This window comes from Cibotium barometz, chromosome 52 (assembly GCF_041138505.1).
Source record: "Cibotium barometz isolate CiBa-2024 chromosome 52, ASM4113850v1, whole genome shotgun sequence".
NCBI lineage: Eukaryota > Viridiplantae > Streptophyta > Polypodiopsida > Cyatheales > Cibotiaceae > Cibotium > Cibotium barometz.
In genome coordinates, this window is record NC_141097.1 from 7,465,039 (window position 1) to 7,484,922 (window position 19,884).

At 47.9% G+C, this 19,884-nt stretch overlaps 1 protein-coding gene across 1 annotated transcript in view; it reads left to right on the top strand.

Annotated features, from left to right (window-relative positions):
- Nucleotides 1-19,884, top strand: part of LOC147608741 (peptidyl serine alpha-galactosyltransferase) — a 54,547-nt gene that overhangs the window by 19,372 nt on the left and 15,291 nt on the right. Inside the window, exons 4-5 of the mRNA XM_086788756.1 lie at nt 18,953-19,153; nt 19,281-19,819. Coding sequence (XP_086644882.1) covers nt 18,953-19,153; nt 19,281-19,819 — 740 coding nt within the window. The remainder of the gene's footprint in view (nt 1-18,952; nt 19,154-19,280; nt 19,820-19,884) is intronic.

A 19,884-nucleotide genomic window follows, 5' to 3' on the forward strand; every position in this document is an offset into this window, starting at 1 on the left:
CGAACCCTCCTCACAGCAGAGGTTCGGAGGCCTTAACTGGCCAACGGTCGAAAGGCCGGAATAACAACAAGGGCAAAGGGAAGCTTCACCGGAGAAGTCTTCTGAGAAGAAGCCCGACACAGAACGAGAGAAGCTGAAGGCCGAACGATCCTGCAATGATTGTGGCGAGAAAGGCCACTATTGGAGGAAGTGTCCTAAGCGGACTGGGAAGAGTGTTGATTCTTCAGCCTCAGCTGCAAAGACTCCTGCATTTGTGCACTTAGAGATGATGGACTCCGATGCTTCATCGTCTTCGAGCGAGGAGGCAGTTGGCTTCACCGCGAAGGATACCCGGGAATGGATTCTTGACAGTGGTGCTTCCAGGCACATGACTCTGTCCCGTGACTTCTTTTTGGATCTGAAACGGCAGTCAGGTCGCATTTTTATTGGCAACAACTCCACTATTCCGATACACAGTGAGGGCTGGATGGAGATTATTCCCGACGGCAAGGGGGGCAAGCATGCTTCCCGTGTTCTTTACGTCCCTGCTCTGGGTTTTCATCTTCTGTCAGTGCATGAAGTATGCAACACTGGCTTTCGGGTGGAATTTGAGGAGCATTCAGTTGCTCTACGGGACCGTGAGACTGGCCAGGTTGTTTGGAAAGGCGGTGTGGAGAATGGTATCTACAAGCTCTCTGCACTCTCCTCGTTGACAGGTTCTCAGGTCGGAGATCTGTGGCACCTTCGTTTTGGCCACTTAAATGTGGATGCACTGTGGCGAGCTTTCCGAGACCAGATGGTGGTTGGCTTGCCAGATGTTGGCAGTAGGCAAGGACGTTGCAGTTCTTGCATACGTGGTAAGCAGCACAGGGAATCCTTTCCGAAGCAGGCTTCTAGGCGGGCTTCGAAACCGTTGGAGTTGATTCACAATGACTTGTGTGGACCTCAGCAGACACCATCATTGGGAGGATCTCTCTATTTTATGCTGCTTGTTGATGACTGTACCAGATTCACGTGGGTCTACTTTCTTTCACAGAAGGACCAAGCTTTTGCACGGTTCAAGGATTGGCACGTGATGGTGGAGAAAGAGTCTGGATTGCAGGTAAAGACTCTCAGGGCTGACAAAGGGGGTGAATTCTCCTCGATTGTATTTCTCAGATTTTGTGTAGACCATGGCATCAAGAGGGAACTGGCGAATACCGGATCGCCTTCAGAGAATGGAGTTGTAGAACGCAAAAACAGGACTGTGGTGGAGATGGCGAGGACCATGCTGGAGCATCGTGATCTTCCTCGTTCACTTTGGGGAGAGGCTGTGGCAACGGCTGTCCATACCCTCAACCGGTCTCCAGCGACTTCAGTACCTAATATGACTCCGTTTGAGGCATACTTTGGCAGGAAACCTGATGTCTCGCACTTCCGTGTTTTTGGGAGTGATGCGTATGTACATATTCCGAAGAAGCAGAGGGGGAAGCTTGACTCCAAGTCCCGCAAGCTTATATTCGTGGGGTATAATTCTCTTTCCAAGGGATATAGATTGTATGATCCAGACATGAATGAGATTGTTGTTAGCCGGGATGTGGTCTTTGATGAGCATGTTCCAGTATCCACTGTCGAGGAGCCGCCATTTCTTGGAGATCCAAAAGAGTCTGATGATGATTCCCAGACCATTGCTCCAGTTGATCACCCTCAGTCAACACAGGAGGTTGAACCCGCAGTTGGAGTAGAGCCCCCGCAACAGCAAGAGGCTCCACGATCTGTTCGAGTACCTAGGTGGTTGTTGGACACCCTTTGGGAGTCGGGTGTCACAGAGTTATCCTCCGAGTGGACCACACAGAGGACGGCCCTCGAAGATCACACAGAGTCTGATACAAAAGCTTTACAGTGGAGCTTCTTCAGGTAAACTATGCTCTGATGTCTCGTATTATGCGGGACAAGGAGCCCACTTCCGTCAAGGAAGCCCTCTCACAGGATACTTGGAGGAAAGCCATGCAGGTGGAACTTGATGCCATCGAGAAGAACAACACATGGGAGTTGGTACCGAGGCCGTCGAAACGGTCAGCCATTGGTGTCAAATGGGTCTTTAAGACCAAATATGCGTCAGATGGGTCGGTGGACAAACACAGAGCCAGACTTGTGGCTAAAGGTTATGCTCAACGGCCAGGCATCGACTACGAGGATACCTTTGCACCGACAGCACGGATGTCCACGATTCGGACCGTTCTTGCCCTTGCTTCTTCTCAGAGGTGGCATGTGTATCAAATGGATGTAAAATCTGCGTTCCTTAATGGTGACCTGCAGGAGGAGGTGTATGTTGAGCAGCCTCCAGGCTTTGTTGTTCCAGGATCAGAAGGGATGGTTTACAGGTTACGTAAGGCCTTGTATGGTCTTAAGCAGGCTCCCAAGGCTTGGAATCAGAAGATTGATTCCTTCTTTGTTCGGACTGGATTTCAGAGATCGGTTGTAGATCCTAACCTGTATCTCTTTCAAGAACACGGCATGGTTACGATTATCATCCTTTATGTGGATGATCTCATTCTCACGGGTGGTCATGTGGAGCACATTAGCGTGACGAAGGCTGCCTTGTCAAAGGAGTTTGAGATGACCGACTTAGGCTTACTCCACTTTTTTTTGGGATTGGAGATCTGGCAGACCCAGAGGGGGTTTTTTGTCTCTCAGCAGCGGTATGTTCATGAGTTGCTTGAGGCCTTGGGGATGGAGAACTGCGAACCTATTGTTGGGGTAAAGGCATTATGCCCACCCTTATAGTGTGTACTAGTCCATAAGTTTTATAGTACATAGTACACTTAGTACTTTTAATGTACTAAGTGCTCTATGTGTACTAGAGCAAATATACATGTGTGATAGGGGAGTCACACACTCATACTGTGAGTTGACTTATCCCCACATCTCTCTCTCTCTCTCTCTCTCTCCCCCCTTCTTCTCTGTGTATGTCTCCCACATGAAACCCTAACTCTCTCCCTTCAACTGTTATTAGAGCTGGCAGGTTGAGGATTGGTGTGTTGCTTCTGCTGAAGCTTCAATGCACGATTGGAGCTGGTGATCCTGAGGAACTGCCGTCTGCCGTTTGCTGCCCTTCAACCCCTGCGTGTGCTGTACGGACCTGCGTGTGGGGTTGCCTGGGTGTGCTGCGTGTGCAGAACTGGTCGCTGGTCGCCTGTGTGCAGAACTGGTCACCTGTGTGCAGAACTGGCCACGTGTTGCAAGCAATCGAGGGCGACACAGCTCCCACAGTTGGGGCATCGGGGATCTCTTCTCGACAACATCACAAACATGAGGATCGACATCGACGAGCGAGGCTGGGTCCTGTTGCGGCGGCGAGTTCAAGTCGACTGTCGAGTGCAGGCCCAGGCTGCTGAGTCTACTGGCGTCGCTCAATGAGAAAATGCCGCTCTTTGCTGAAGATCGCCTCTTGTCTGGGTGCAAATAAGGACGGACGTTGATCTCTGGGACATTAAGAGACGAGTTGAGGTCGGCTGGTGGAAGGCGTGGCTGCCGTCTAGGGTCGGAAGAAGAGCTGCGTCCGTTATTGCGATTGAGGTAATATATCTTGCCCGTCTTGAGGCCGCCATGGCGTGATCGCTGCAGAGCTCCTCCGCTACCGCCCACCTGCACAGCAGCAGCAGCAGCAGCAGCACACGAGTCAGCAAATACGACACCCCCCCCTTTTTGCAAAAGAAATCAGAAATTTTCAGAGGTATTTGCTTCAATTTTGGGATTTGCATGTCCATTTTTATCAATTGAGCAGGTATAGGTCCAAATGGCTCAGATTTTGAGCAAAATTGGGTGACATTGGTCACATTCCGGGTCAATTTGCAGGAAATTGGGTGTCAACATTTGGGGCTTTTGATGTAATTGTGCCATTGGGCATTCACATTCCGGGTCAATTTGCAGGAAATTGGGTGTCAACATTTGGGGCTTTTGATGTAATTGTGCCATTGGGCATTCATACATGCTGTATGATGTGAGCAATCTCACATTCGGGCCAAAATTGCAGGAAATTGGAGTGTAAATCAAAGGGCTTTTGTGCCAATTGGGTTGATTTGCATGCAGGCACTGGCATTTGATGTTTTGGGCAATGTGTTGATGCCTGTCAAGCACTCAATGTGCCAGTGAATCAAGGGGATTTTATGTATTGGATGTATATGTGGCCAGGGGGAAGCATTGTGAAGACTCTGGATGCCTTCATGTGCATTAATGTACCATTCATGATCAGAAATTGATCTTGAATCAAGGGGCTTTTCAAGATTCTGTGCTTGTTGAGCTTGGCAAAGCAGCAGGGAAGACTTTTATGCCTTGAACCCTCAGTAATCCACTTGCAGTCAAGGGGCTTTTGCCCAATTTCTGTCCGGGACTGCTGTATGCAGTGGTGGGGACTGTCAAGGTCTGATTTTCACTCATTTGGACAGCCAGGAGAGCATATATTGTTGCTGCACTTGCTGGTACAGATTTGGTACAACTTTGTACAAGTTTTGGCATGGCTGTACACTGATTTGAGTGAGAAGAAGGTTCATTTTCAGCTGCTGTACTTGCCGGTACAGATTTGGTACATCATTGGTGAGCACTTAGTACTGTTGTACAGTACTTTGGAAGGGGAACAGAGCACATCCAAGGTGCTGTCATAAATCTGCAGCAACCAGATTTTGGTGATTTTATCACATTCAGTGGGAGAAGAGTTGCATTCGTGCTTCCGCAGTGGGAGATAAAGTTTGGGAGAACAACTGTGAGCATTTTGTGTGCTTTTGTGCAGTGTTTGCACATCTTGCAGGGAGTCAGGCATTGACTGTGTTAAAGGTTGCATATTGCTATGGCAACCACAGGTGAGAGCTCTTCATTGCTTCACATCAAAAAGCTTGAAGGCTCACATAATTATGACATTTGGCAAACCCAGTGCTATAATGTGTTGCTCCAGAAGAAGCAGCACAAGCCCATCAAAGAAAGGGGTGTAATGCCCGCTTCTCTTACTGCTGAAGAATGGGAAGATATGGATGAGCTAGCAAGATCCACCATCATGTTGTCTGTGTCAGACACTTTACTTTTCAGCATACGTGAAGAGAAGACAGCTTGGGGAATGTGGCAAAGATGGCAGGACTTGTATGCCCAGCAAAGTGCCTCAAGCAAAGTGTATTGGTTGAAGAAACTCATAGGTCTTCAAATGAACGAAGGGGCGTCTATGACAGCCCATCTAATTGAGTTTAATGGTGTTGTCAGCCAGGTCATCAATCAAAAGTTGGCAATGGACGATGAGTTCAAAGCCACCTTTCTCTTATGCACTTTGCCAGAGAGTTGGGACACATTCAGGACAGCCACTAGCAATTCAAATGCTATGCTGTCATATGCAGATGTGGAGGGTGCTTTCCTTCAAGAGGAGATGAACAAGAAGAACAACTCTGTTGGAAAGTCCAATGCAATGAATGCACGTGGAAGATCCCAGCAAAGGGGTAAAAGCCAAGAACGGGGAAGGAGCAAGTCCCGCTCCAAAAAGGACTTGGAATGCCATTATTGTGGCAAGAAGGGACATATCAAAAAGCAATGCTACAAATGGAAGAATGATCAAAAGGAAAAGGGCAAAGGAAAAGACAAAGACAAAGATGAAGCCAAAGATGCAAAGCCAAAGGGCAAAAGTGGAGTCAAGATTGAAGAAGTCAATGTGTCACATGCAGGTGACAGTGAGGATGAAGTCCTATTCACGTCTTCACTTGATGCCCATTCACTCCTTGCAGGAGATGGTCATGGTATGCACTCATGGATCATTGATTCAGGTGCCTCTTTTCATGTCACAGGTTGCAGAGACTTGTTTGTCAGGTATACTGCTGGCAATGAAGGAGTAGTTTATTTGGGTGACAACCATGCATGTCAGATTCTTGGCAGAGGTGATGTGAGGCTTGTGTTTTCAGATGGCTCATAGCTTATGCTCCATGATGTCAGGCATGTGCCTGAGATCAAGAAGAACCTGCTTTCTACTGGAGAGCTTGATGATGCTGATTATGTTACCACATTTGGTCATGGAAAGTGGAAGATTAGTAAGGGCTCACTGGTTGTTGCCAGAGGCTCTAAGGTGGACACTCTTTACTTCATGCATGCTGGTGTTTGTCACCATGTTAATGCAAATGCATCCGAGCTGCCTGAAATCTCTATGTGGCATAGCCGGTTGGGACACATGAGTGTCAAAGGAATGCAGCAATTGTCTCGTTTTGGTTACTTGCCTTCTCTAAAGTTCTCAAGTTTTTAGTTTTGTGAGCATTGTATATATGGCAGGCAACTCCAGTGCCCCCACAAGAAAGCTCTTGGACAGAAAGATGCTCAGTTAGAGCTTGTGCATACAGATGTATGTGAGATGCCTCAGCTTTCTTTGGGAGGGGCAAAATATTTTGTCTTTTATCGATGATGTCACACGCAAGGTGTGGGTTTATCCTCTTCGTTTGAAGAGTGATACATTCTCAGTGTTTGAGAAGTTTGTTGCTCATGTTGAGAATCAAACAGGCAAAACACTGAAGGCTTTGCGTTCCGACAATGGTGGAGAGTATATGTCCAAACAATTTCAGGACTTTTGTGATGCTAAAGGCATCAAGAGGGAGCTCTCTACTCCTTATGATCCTCCACAAAACGGGACAGTAGAGAGGATGAACAGGACCATTCAGGAGAAGGTCCGTTCTGTGTTGTCACATGCTGCGTTACCTTATGGTTTTTGGGCTGAAGCTGTTATGACAGCCGTTCATCTTATAAACAGGTCACCTAACACGAGGCTTGGTGGAAAAGTGCTAGAGGAAGTATGGACAGGGAAGCCTCCGTCCTACAAGCACTTGAGAGTGTTTGGTTGCGTTGCGTACGTGCACATACGCAGGGAAATACGCACCAAACTTGATCCTAAGTCTCACAAATGCATATTCCTAGGATATGGTGACAGAGGTGAAATGGGGTATAGACTTTGGGATCCAGTGAATAGAAAGATTATACGCAGCAATGATGTCATTTTTGATGAAACATGCATGTATAAGGAGCCTGCAAGGCAACAGGAGCCTGGCAGAGTCATCTTTGATGATGATGGACATCATGGACAACAACCAAGGGCTGTAAATCAGCCATTACAGCAACAAAACCAGCCCTTAAATGGTGCTGAAAATGGTCCAAATGGACAGCCAGAGATGGTAGAAGATATCCCTATGGATATTCCACAGTTAGAGGAGATACTGGGCATGATCTTTCAACCTTATGGCATGGAACAGGAGCCACCAATAGGTGATATGCAGGCTGGACAGCAACCTGCAAATGATGATCATTGGGTACGGAGGTCCACAAGACCCTCTAGACCCCCTGACAGGTTTGTTCCAGGGGCTGACTACTTGATGCTCACTGATTGTGGGGAGCCCTCATGTTATAAGGAGGCTTTACAGAGGGCAGACAAGGCTCTTTGGGAGCGTGCTATGAAGTCAGAGATGGATTCTCTGCACAAAAATGGAACATGGAAGTTGGTACATTTGCCTACAGGCAAGAAGGTTTTGCCATGCAAGTGAGTTTACAGGCTCAAAGTTGCACCTGATGCAAAGCCAAGATACAAAGCCAGGTTAGTGGCTAAGGGCTTTAAGCAGGAATATGGTGTGGACTTTGATGAGATCTTCTCTCCAGTGGTCAAAATGACCACTTATTAGCTTTGGTTGCTCATGATGATCTGGATTTGATTCAGATAGATGTGAAGACTGCTTTTCTTCACAGTGATCTCCATGAGGAGATATATATGCAACAGCCAGAGGGTTATGCAGTGAATGGAAAGGAGAAGCTTGTATGCAAGCTGAAAAAGAGTCTTTATGGGCTCAAACAGGCACCAAGGGAATGGTATCATAAATTTGATACATTCATGAAATCCCAGGATTTCAAGAGGAGTGAGATAGATCACTGCTTATACACCAAGAAAGCTTTGGATGGCTGTCTATTGATCCTCATCTTGTATGTTGATGATATGTTGATTGCCGAGAAATCTCGCAAAGAGATGGATGCCTTGAAGAAGAGGCTGCATCAGACCTTTGATATGAAGGATTTGGGTGATGCAAATCACATTTTGGGTATGCGGATACTTCGGGACAGAAATCAGCATGTGTTGTATTTGTCTCAGAAGGAATACATTGGCAAAGTATTGCAGAGGTTCAATATGGAAGGGGGGAAGAAGACTAGTACTCCTTTGCCTCCATATGCGAAACTCAGTGCTATGGACAGCCCACAGTCGGATAGTGACAGGGCTGATATGGCCAAGATTCCGTATGCTTCAGCTTGTGGCAGTCTCATGTATGCCATGGTTGCTACCAGGCCGGACATTGCATTTGCAGTGGGAGTGGTTTCTAGATACATGGCCAATCCTGGCAAGAAGCATTGGGAAGCAGTGAAAGGTGTCATGAGATACCTGAAGGGCACACTGCTTTGGCAAACAGGATGCATTAGTGCATGGTTACACGGATTCGAATTATGCCGGTCATCCAGATAACCGGAAGTCTACTACCGGTTATGTGTTTACATTCACAGGAGGTGCTGTGTCATGGATATCCAGGATGCAGAAGTGCACTGCCTTATCTACTACAGAGGCCGAGTATATTGCAGCCACAGAGGCTTGCAAGGAGGCATTATGGCTATCTCGGTTAGTGGTTGATTTGGGTTATACAGGGGATATTCCATTGTTGCATTGTGACAGTCAGAGTGCCATCCAGTTGGCAAAGAACCCGTCTTTCATGCAAAGACGAAGCATGTGGATGTGAAGTATCACTTCATCAGAGAGGTGATAGAGAACAAGCTGATTCAGCTTGTCAAGATTCATACGGATGACAACCCGGCTGATTTGTTGACAAAGAGTTTGCCTCCAGAGCGATTTGCTCATTGCAGACACTTGATGGGCATTGGATGAGGCCAGTTTCAGCCTTGATATGGCCTTGTATATTATCATGTACATGCTGATTTTTTTTTCTTTTCCTTCATTTAAGGGCACTTTGCCTTTAAGTGGGAGGTTGTTGGGGTAAAGGCATTATGCCCACCCTTATAGTGTGTACTAGCCCATAAGTTTTATAGTACATAGTACACTTAGTACTTTTAATGTACTAAGTGCACTATGTGTACTAGAGCAAATATACATGTGTGATAGGGGAGTCACACACTCATACTGTGAGTTGACTTATCCCCACATCTCTCTCTCTCTCTCTCTCCCCTTCTTCTCTGTGTATGTCTCCCACATGAAACCCTAACCCTCTCCCTTCACCTATTACTTTGCCGATGGACCCAAACACAAAGCTTACCGTTAATGATCCTTGTGAGCCAGTTGATGCCTCGCAATATTGGAAGTTGGTTGGTTCATTGATATGGTTGCTAAACACCAGATTGGACTTGAGCTTCTCTGTGGGGCTGTTGAGCTCTTTTATGCAGACGCCATTGAAGTCTCATTGGGACGCAGGATTGCGGATCTTGCGGTATCTGCAAAGTACGAAGGATCTAGGACTCTTTTACGAAGGAGGGGATGGAGTCAGACTCCAAGGTTGGAGTGACTCAGATTGGGGAGGAGATCCAGACACGAGGAGATCTACTTCAGGTTACAGTTTTATCCTCGGCTCAGGAGCAGTTTCTTGGAGCAGTAAGAGGCAGCCAACTATTGCCCTATCTTCGACAGAGGCAGAGTACCGGGCTGCTTGTGGTGCTGCTTGTGAGGTTGTGTGGTTGCGGAGGCTGCTAGGCGAGATTGGGTTTCCACAGAAGGAGCCCACAGTCATCCAGTGCGATAACCAGAGTTGTATAGCTATTGCTCGGAACCCGGTCTTCCATGCCCGGACCAAGCACATAGAGATACAGTATCACTTTGTACGTGAGAAGATCTTGGCTAGTGACATCTTGCTACTTTATTGTTTGACGGAGGACAATGCGGCGGACCTCTTCACGAAGTCTCTACCTCAGGCTACGCTCAGGCGGCACTCCAGCTCCCTTGGGTTGATTTCACAGCCAGGAGCTGAGAGGGGGTGTTAGAAGTCATCTCCTGTCTTTATCAGACACTAGGGCCTGTTGTGGGTGTGCCCGCCCTGTATAGGTGTTTTATCATTTTTCCTCACTCCCCGTATTTTTCCCCCATTTTTCCCTGTTTTTCCAGGGTGTGGGAGGCAGTGTAGGACTTGTCGGCTGTACCAGATGCTGGCTGACTGGTCACAGGCAGTCCCAGTTGCTCCCTGCTGCCGGTCGACCGCACACGAGTGGGGCAAGGAGAGATGGTAAACTCCGAAATGAGTGCGATCAAAGAGAGGGATCCCATTAGGTAGTCCACTGTACTAGCTCCATGTCCGAAGGGGTAGGAGGTGAAGGAGTTGGATCTAGGCCATCTAGCCAGGCCATTATAAATGGCTAGCCTATGAGCCCCGCCGAGGGCTAAGAGATACTCTCCATAGTCTGTGCGGGCTGTTGTATCCTGTGAGGTCCGCTCCATATCTGTACCCATCGTGTCAATCTCTTGGTACATGGGATCATCTGTCTCAAAGAAGGGTACTCAAGAAATCTGTTAGGGTCCTCTCTCTAGGTACATCATAGCTCGGCCTCTTGTCTGCCAAGAGGGTCTCTCTGTGTCTCTTGAGCTCAAGTAGAAACAATCTCAAGCATCTTTGATCCTCAAACTCCATGACCTTGCGTAACGGCTCAAAACCCTCTCGGAAGAGGCAGTGATATCTCCCTCGGATCTCATAATAGATTGTACATCGGCAAATGTAGTGTTCCTCTGTCTCTACCTCTTGGTAGCATAGCTGACAAATGCGGTCATCCACGATCTGATGCACATATCGCCCTGTCTCAATCCACAGCTGGTGTGATGAGGTCATGATCTGTCCAATGGCACAATGTATCCCATGTGATAGGTGTACATCCATGTACGCCGGGCGGGTGATAAAATCATCCGGTGAGAGGTGTAGAAAATGGCTCTTGTAATGAGCCATTTTCGTGCCCAAGGGCTCAAGGGGGCTAGTCCATGTCCTCTCTGTGTCCACTCTGATGATATCCATCCTGATCACGCGGTTTTGCTCTGAGCGGGTGAGATCCAAAAATGGACAATCCAGACTGTACTAAAAGGGTGGTAGTGCCTCTATCCGCAAACCATATAGGTCAAACCATGATCTCATCTGAGCGTACCAACAATGAGTATCTCCATCCTCTGCCAACTGTATGGATGAGGTCAATGCCAAACGGAAGTACCTCTGCTGAGGGAGCTCCCATAGCCGCTGTAAAAAGGTAACTGCCTGGAATAGCGCCTCGGTTATTACTGGTGGGGCACCTAGCTTAGCCCGAACAATCTCATGTGGTACTGATGATTTGCTCTGAATCATGCGGGCAATCATCATAATCAGTGGTCTCTCCATTTGCCTCCATCCCTCATCTGTCCCTCTCTGAGATCTGTGATGTATACTGGGCCCCCAAATTGGAGCTCCGTACAGGAGGGTCGGTGTGACAAGCGTATCAAATAGCCACAATTTGGTGCGTGGCTCCTGAAACTGTATGTGTGCACACTGCCTCTCAAGTGCCCCCAAGGCTGCATGCCCTCGAGCTAATCTAGCTGTTGCTGCCTCCTTCAGGGAGAAATGCGGTCCTGTGAAAGTAACTCCCAAGTAGACATATGACCTGACATACTCTATCGGCTCCCCTCGGAAAGTGAACTGAGGCTCTGATCTCGTCACCCATGCTTGTGTGGTGTTAAACACCATAACTTTGGTTTTCCCAAGGTTCACTGTCAGATCTCTATCCGCACAGAAAGCTTGTAATGCATCCAGTGTCTATGTAGTCCCTCCGGAGAGTCTGAGATTAGAACAATATCATCAGTATATAACAAGATGGGTATCAACACCCCTGCTAGGCATGCCCCTGGGCCTCCCAATCTGTCTACATAATCAGAGACTGCATCAATATACAATCCAAAGAGGGTGGGCGATAGCGGGCATCCTTGCTTCACCCCTATCGTGCTGGTCACCCTATCAGATAGTCCGCATGGAGCTCGGACTCTGCCTGTCACAGACTCATACAAAGCATATATCCCCCACTGCATATCCTCGGGTACCTCAATGTCATGCAATCTGTGCATAAGCCTGGCACGTGGTACGGTATCGAAGGCTTTGCGGAAGTCTACAAAGCAACAATATATCCTTCTCTTCTGTGCCCTGCCCTCTTCAATAAGTGCCCGAAGTGTCAGTATGTGATCCAAGGTAGTAAATCCTCTCCTGAAGCCAGCCTGTCCATGTGCTCGATGACCATGCCTCTCTGCCCATCGGCTCAGCTCCGACTCCAATATAGAGCCATATAATTTGGCCAAGTAATGACCAATCATGATCGTCCTGTAGTTGCCTGGTACCATGGGGTCCCCACTCTTAAAGAGTGGTACAATGATATGCTCTGTCCAGCTTGTCGGGAAACCCTCACAAATGGCACGATTAAACACATGTACGATGAGCGGAGCCAAAGTGTCTCGTGCATATGAGAAGTGCTCTCCAACTAGCCCATCATGTTCCTGTGACTTTCCATTTTGTAACCTATCTATCGCATCTAGCACCATCCGCATAGTAAAAAAGGTGCTGCTAGCCGGTCTAGCTCCCAGTGGAGGGGGGGTGGGGGCTGTCCTGGTGCATCATATAGCGCTCTAGCATAAGTATGCCATGCCTCGGGTGGAGTAATCGGAGTACCAGGCTGTCTCTCCTGAAACATCTTCCATGCCCTCTTGCTGTCCTTCCCCAGGAAGAGTTGGTAGATCTCCTCCTCTAGCTTAGCCAGATAGGCTCGTTTCTTCCTCCGCACAAGGTGTCGAAAGATCATCCTGGCTTGTCTATGCGTGTGAGTTCAATGGCAATCTCACGCTGTAGTTGTGCTCGTGTCTCATCATCATACCGACTATTCTGTGGGGCAATGCTGCGGGGGTGGGTGGAAGGGATCATAGTGCAGGGAAACGCATATGAGGCGGATGCATGTAGAACACCTGCCAATCCTCTCGTGATCTCGTCCAGAGGGCTATGCGGGTCTAAAGCGAACAAGCCTTCAGATACTGCATCTCGATAAACCCCAACTGTCTCACATGTAAACTGATATCTCGGGTACCTAGGTAGATGAGTGGCTGGCCCATCTCTCGGGGATCTACCTACTAGTGTGAAACTCAGGTATGCATGATCGACTGCTATGCCAATGGGCCTACTGGAAATCGTGAAACCCTGCACATCAGGTATCAATGAAGGAGATCCCATCAAGTAGTCCACTGTGCTCGCTCCCCCTTTAGAGTTCCAGTGTGTGAGAGCATCTGATCCTTGCCATCTCGATAAGCCATTGTATATGACCAACCCATGTGCGCTCCCGAGTGTGAGAAAATGCCTGCCATAATCTGTAATCTCCCCCTCATCCTGTGCTGATCTCTGCAACCCTACATCCTCTGCCATGATCGGTACATAGCCTCGACTCTTGCGTTTCCGCAATCATAAACCGCCTCTCCAAACTCGAGAAGGGATTTGACAAAATCCAAGAGCTCGAAGAGAGAACATCCAGGCAAGAGGCTGAGATTTCAGCCCTAAAGGAGGAACTAGTGGAGGCCAAATTGCATGCTAAAAGTCAAGCGGCTGAAATCTCAGCCCTCAAAAAGGAGTTGGAAGCCACTTCACAAGGCAAGCTTGAGGATGGAAAATTTCAGCCCTCCTTGATTGAAGAGCTGAATACCATCAAGGAACAAATGAGGATCATTTGAGAGGAGGAGGAGCAACATAAAGAGAAGACATCTTCATGGGTGGAGGTGATCACAGAGACAGAAAAGAAGATGGACGAGGCGGAGAAATGGATCGAGGTCGCCAAGAAAGGGAAAGGTAAGGAATCGCCACCCATCCCCACTCCCACCATCATCAACATGACCCTTGAAGAGGAGCAAAGGAGGAAGACCTGGGCCTTACATGTACGAGTGTCCGGTCTAAAAGACCGTGATGATGCGGAAGGGGAAACCAAGGAGCTCTTCTGTATTATGGGCATTGAAGCCATGCACACAAAGGCATGGAGAGTGGGAAAGAAGAGAGAAGGTAGTGGCGAATCTTCTAAGGAGAGAGCACTTATCATTCGTTTTCCCTCCATGGAAGCGAAGAAGGACTTCTTGAAGAGACGTCCTACACTCAAGAAGACGGGAATACTTCTTGGAGATGACCTCACACTCTCGCAGCTTGCCCACATGAAAGAAGTTATGCTCGAGATAAGGGCAGCCCGAGAGAAAGGGAAAGTGGCCTTCTATAGAGATGGTAGAGTGGTGATTATGGAGAGGCGCTCTTCATGACGGCGCGAGACCTATGGGACTACACTCAAAGTTGCTACTTGGAATTGTAATGGATCTCTACGCCTTGATGTAGGGGCTTTTGAGGATAGTTTCACTCGGAGGGACATCATCTTCTACTCTGAGACGCATCAGGCTCTTGGACAGTCCATGCCACATGTTAGTGGATATCGATGGGAGACAGCTTGTAGACAGGAGACTCGTTCAGAGCATAGAGGACGGGGCTCAGGAGGAGTGGCAGTATTGTTTAGAGAGGAGCTGCAGCCACTGATACATATAGTCCGCAGAGATGAGTAGGCTAGGTACATGTGGGTTAGATGAGGGCAAAGACGGGCAGATATCTCTACATTGCTATATGCTATTTTGCTCCTAGTACATCAGTGTATGCATCACCTAGAGGGCAGTCTCCCTTTTCTATTTTGGATGATGACATTTGGGAGTTCTCCAGGGATGGTGACATCATTCTCTTGGGGGACTTCAATGCTAGGTTCGCCCATAACCAGACAGTATTTTATGATACCTCAGAGATGTTGAGGGAGCGTGATGTTAGGGATATGGGCCTATCTAGACTCTCACAGGATGAGGAACACACTGAGTATGGGCGGTATTTGATAGACATGGGGACTGCACATGGATTGGCCATCCTGAATGGCCTACAGAGATTCCCGGCAGCGGGCGGTTTCACTTGCTTTCCACATCGGCATGGTGCTAGTACAGTGGACTATGTTATGGCTCAGCCCAGTCTCATTCCCTCTTTTCAGGATTTTATGGTAGGCACTAGGCCGGTTGGAGTAGCAGTGGATCATGCTATCTTGTCTTTCACTCTCACATTTCAGTTCAGCACAGCTCCATTGGGACAGGTCTCCACACACACTCGTTATACCTTTACGAGGGAGACTGACACCGTGTACATGGATGAGATATACAGACGCTTATGTGCCGAGGAGCCAGGACGGCCATTAGATGAGCTCACTCAGATATTGATAGAGACGCTTCATGCTGCAGCATCAAAGGCATATCCCCATAGTCAGCCTACACGGAGACGATCTGGGAACATGCCCTAGAACAGCTGGTATGATGAGGAGTGCAGAGAGATGAGGATCAGATTACAGAGAGAGGTGCTCATGGGTGTTACCACTCATAGACAGTCACGGATTACCTTCCGGCGCCTAGTGCGACGGAAAAAGAGAGAGTTGTATTAACGTCTTCAAAAGGCCAAAATGACCTATGAGACCAAAAGGTTACATCATATCCATGAGGTACATAATCCGGGGTACAAAATAGTAATAAAGAAAGATAACAAAAATCTAGAACTTTAAACTCTGATCTAGGTACATGAGCAGAGAGCTCTCATATCACCCTAATACATCCCTCATGGGCCGCTGTGACATGGTGCTCAAGGTGGTAAAACTGAGCTGGCGCGAGAAGGTCCTACGATGATGGGAGATGATGGCCCGGATCTTCCTGTGGTGGCGTGGCTGTGGGCGTGGCTGTGAGCGAGGGCCATGGGGTCTGGGGCATCGAGCTCTCCATAACTTAGTGGCTGTGTCGAGTGTCACACCTCTCGGCCGAGCTCTTGCACTAGCCTGTGGTCTGGGTATGAGAGAGAGAGAGAGAGAGAGAGAGAGAGAGAGAGAGAGAGAGAGATTAAGTGTCTACTAAAGACCCAATGGGCCTATGAGACCAAAGTGATACAATAATGTCCATGGCATATCTCATCATGGAATGGAAAATAAGAGAGAGAGAGAGAGAGAGAGAGAGAGAGAGAGAGAGAGAGAGAGCGTCTACTAAAGACACAATGGGCCTATGAGAGAGATATATTAAGCGTCTACTAAAGACACAATGGGCCTATGAGACCAAAGTGATACAATAATGTCCATGGCATATCTCATCATGGAATGGAAAATAAAACAGAATGAAAACATAAATTTAGTTATCTCACTGGGGTGATACAAAACTGTCCATGGAAACTCGTCATGGAATACTGAGAACATAAAAACATGGGAGCAACCTCAGCTCCGAGTCGATGGTATACCACTCTCCAAAATGTCAAGCATGGGGCTGACGAGTATGGCCGAGAGGTCTCCCTCAGCTATGTCACGTGGAAAGGTAGCTCGATAGCGGTGGAGCATGTCCTGGATCTGGAGCTCATGAGGTGATTGTGGCCGATGGGGGGGTCGAGGGCGTCGGGCACGCTAGAGTGCCGAGGCTCGGTCCGAGGTAACTCCTCTCGGGCGAGGTAGGTCCAGAGCAGCTCGTGGAGGGTCCACAAGATCCACTATGTCGGTGTCCTCCACCTCTTGGGTCCGGAAGAAACTGGTGATGGTTGGCTGTCGAGGGAGGGGGCGGGGTGGCTGGGGCGGATGGGGCCTGTGTCTCAAGAAGGTGTCCCTGTGTCTGCGGAGCTCAAGTAGGAAGAGGCCCAGGCAACGTTGGTCCTGGAAGTCAATGATCCTGGAGAGTGGATCGAATCCCTCACGAAATAGAGAGTGAAACCTCCCGCGGATCTCATAGTATACCGGGCAGCGGCATATGTAATGCTCCTCCGTCTCAACCTCTGTGTGGCATAGTCGGCAGATCCTCTTCTCTCTGGGTGTCCGAATGAGCTTCCCGGCTTTGAAGTTGTGCTCAGCTCTACCTGTCTCCACTGTGAGGCGGTGGGAAGAAACCCGTATCTGGCCAATCGCAATCCGCATGGCATGGGAAATGTGAACACTCAAGTAGCCCAGCTGTTGGATGAATCCATCCTTAGTGAGTGTGAGGAAGTAGTCTCTATAAAAGTGCATCTTCGTGGGGAGCTCCAGGGGTTTGATCCATGTGCAATGTGTGTAGAGGCTAAGAAGATCTGACTAGATAACACGGTTTGTATCCTCGTGAGACAGCCGGAAAAAGGAGGAGTCCAACCTGTACCGAAGGGGGGGTAGGCGGTCCATGTAGAGCCCATATACTGAGAACCAAGTGGAAATTAGTGCATACCATACTCCAGAATGCCCCTCAAGTGCTAGCTGTCTGGAGGACTCTAGGGCAAGCCTCGGGTACCTGTGGGGGATCCATGTGACTGATGCGATGGAGGTATGTGACTGTCTGGAAGAGTGCCTCCACTACCATCGGGGTTGCAGCAAACTTTGCCTGGATAATTTGGTGTGGGATTGATGGTTTGGTGCGGATTATACGGGAGAACATCATGACCTGGGGCCTCTCAACTCGCTGGCAATCCTCATCGGATAAATCTGGCCCCCAGAAAGCTGCTCCATACATCAAGGCTAGTGTGACGAGGGTGTCGAAAAGCGAGCCCTTCGTCTTGGGCTCTTGGAAATGTGCCTGGAAGCACTGCCGCTCAAGTAAGCTCAAGGCTGCATATCCCCGCGTCACTCTGGCATGTGCTGCGGGAAGCATGGTAAAGCGTGGGCCAATGAAAGTGACACCAAGGTAGACATAGGATGAGACAATCTCCACAGGATCCCCTCTATATGTGAAGCTCAATCTGGATGTGACGGGGCGAGAGGTATTGAAGACCATTACCTTGGTTTTACCAAGGTTAAGAGAGAGATCCCGCTGAGTGCAAAAGTCATGTAAGGCATCCAACTGTCTCTGAAGCCCTTCTGCAGAGTCTAAGAGGAGGACGATGTCATCTGCATAAAGTAGTATGGGGATCAATATGTCTGCCAGTGTGGGACCAGCCCTGCCTAATCCATCAATGAGGCTCGAGATCTCATCAATGTAGAGGCCGAAAAGAGTGGGTGATAGAGGGCAGCCCTGTTTCACCCGAATAGTGCTGGAAATCTCCTGTGATGTACCTCTTGGGGCTCTCACTCGTCCGGTGACGGACTCATAGAGGGCGATGATGCTCCAAATCATGTCAGATGGGACTCCGATCTCCTGTAGACGGTGTAAGAGGCGGGCTTGAGGTACAGTATCAAAAGCTTTGCGGTCTAAGAGGCCATGATGGCCTATGAGACCAAAACTGAGAGTACATCTAAAGTTGGTGTCTAATCAAAGAGAACGAGAGAGAGAGAGAGAGAGAGAGAGAGAGAAAGAAAGAAAGAAAGATTTTATTAACGTCTTCCAAAAGACCGAACTCGGCCTATGAGACAAATCGGAGTACTTGTATGGGGTATCCTCTGTCATCTTGACAAAATGAAAAAGTACTGAACTAAAAAAAGCTGAATCTGGGTGTGCAATAAGTACAATGAGTGGTGAAGGGGATGGAGCTCTACTACTAGGAGAATGCAAAGCTATATGCATGGAGTATACAATCATGATATGCAACCTAGCTAGCTCCATCCTGTACCATACTGGGGGTATAAAATGGTATACATCAGTGAAGGGAGAGAGAGAGAGAGAGAGAGAGAGAGAGAGATTAGCGTCTGTGAAAGACCTCAAGGGTCTATGAAACCAAAGTGATACAACGGTACCATGAATATACTGAGCCATGGAAAACTGAGAGAGAGAGAGAAAGAAAAGAAGAAAGAAAGTTATATTAACGTCTACAAAAGGCCAAAATGACCTATGAGACCAAAAGGATTGCATCATGTCCATGGAATACATCATCATGGGTACTAAAATGAAACGAAAGAAAATGACAAAGCTAAAATGCTAGAGCTGATCCATGTAGAGAGAGAGAGAGAGAGAGAGAGAGAGAGAGAGAGAGAGAGAGTTTTCTTGGCACAGGTTGGTCTTCGCCACCAGATAAGTAATGACTTGATGATTTATCCTGGCTATGTTCCACGTAAAGGAGTTGAACCTATCTTGATGCACTATGGACTGAGGTTTTCAGTGGGTGATTGGTCATTTAGCAAAGGTGATCATCATGATGATGATATTGTCTATGATTGCAACAGGCTCTTTCCTGCTCCACCTTATCCCAAAGAGGTAAGACATCTTGACTGTTAATCTTATTTGCTCTAGTTAATCTCTAAGGATTAATTTCTAGTAAAAATGGTTGTGTTCTAACTTCTTTATCTCCTGCATGACAGCAAGTGACTTGTGTTGTATGCAGGTTTTGGCAATGGAACTGGATTCAAACAAACGTCAAGGATTATTTTTGAGCATTGAGTGCATGAACTCCTTAAATGAGGGCCTCCTGGAGCATCACATGTCTCATGGTTGTTTGGAACCTCCAAAGTCAAAATATATTAGTTTTCTAAAGGTGTGGCGGACGACTGTAAGAAGGTTGTCAGGTTTTGCTTTTAGCAAGACAAGGGATGACAATCACAGTGAGGAGGATGAGGAAAGTGTAGAGGTACCTCCGGAGAAGAACACAATTCCAGCAGATTATAAGCAATCCACTATGAGCAAGGATGACAAGAAATCCGTCTCTTTTTCAAGGATTCATACTTTGTTTTCTGCGGAGTGTTCAACATATTTTGACTGGCAAACAGTAGGGCTGGTGCACAGTTTTGAATTGAGTGGTCAACCTGGGTCTATTACAAGGTTGCTTAGTTGCACTGATGAGCAGTTAAAGACATACAAAGGCATGGATCTAGCTCCAACTCATTTGGTGCCCTCTTACAGCCTGCATCCTCTCACAAATGATTGGTACGTCTTGGATTGAATACACTGTACTCGCTTGGCAACTGACTTTTCGTCTCTTACCTTTTATA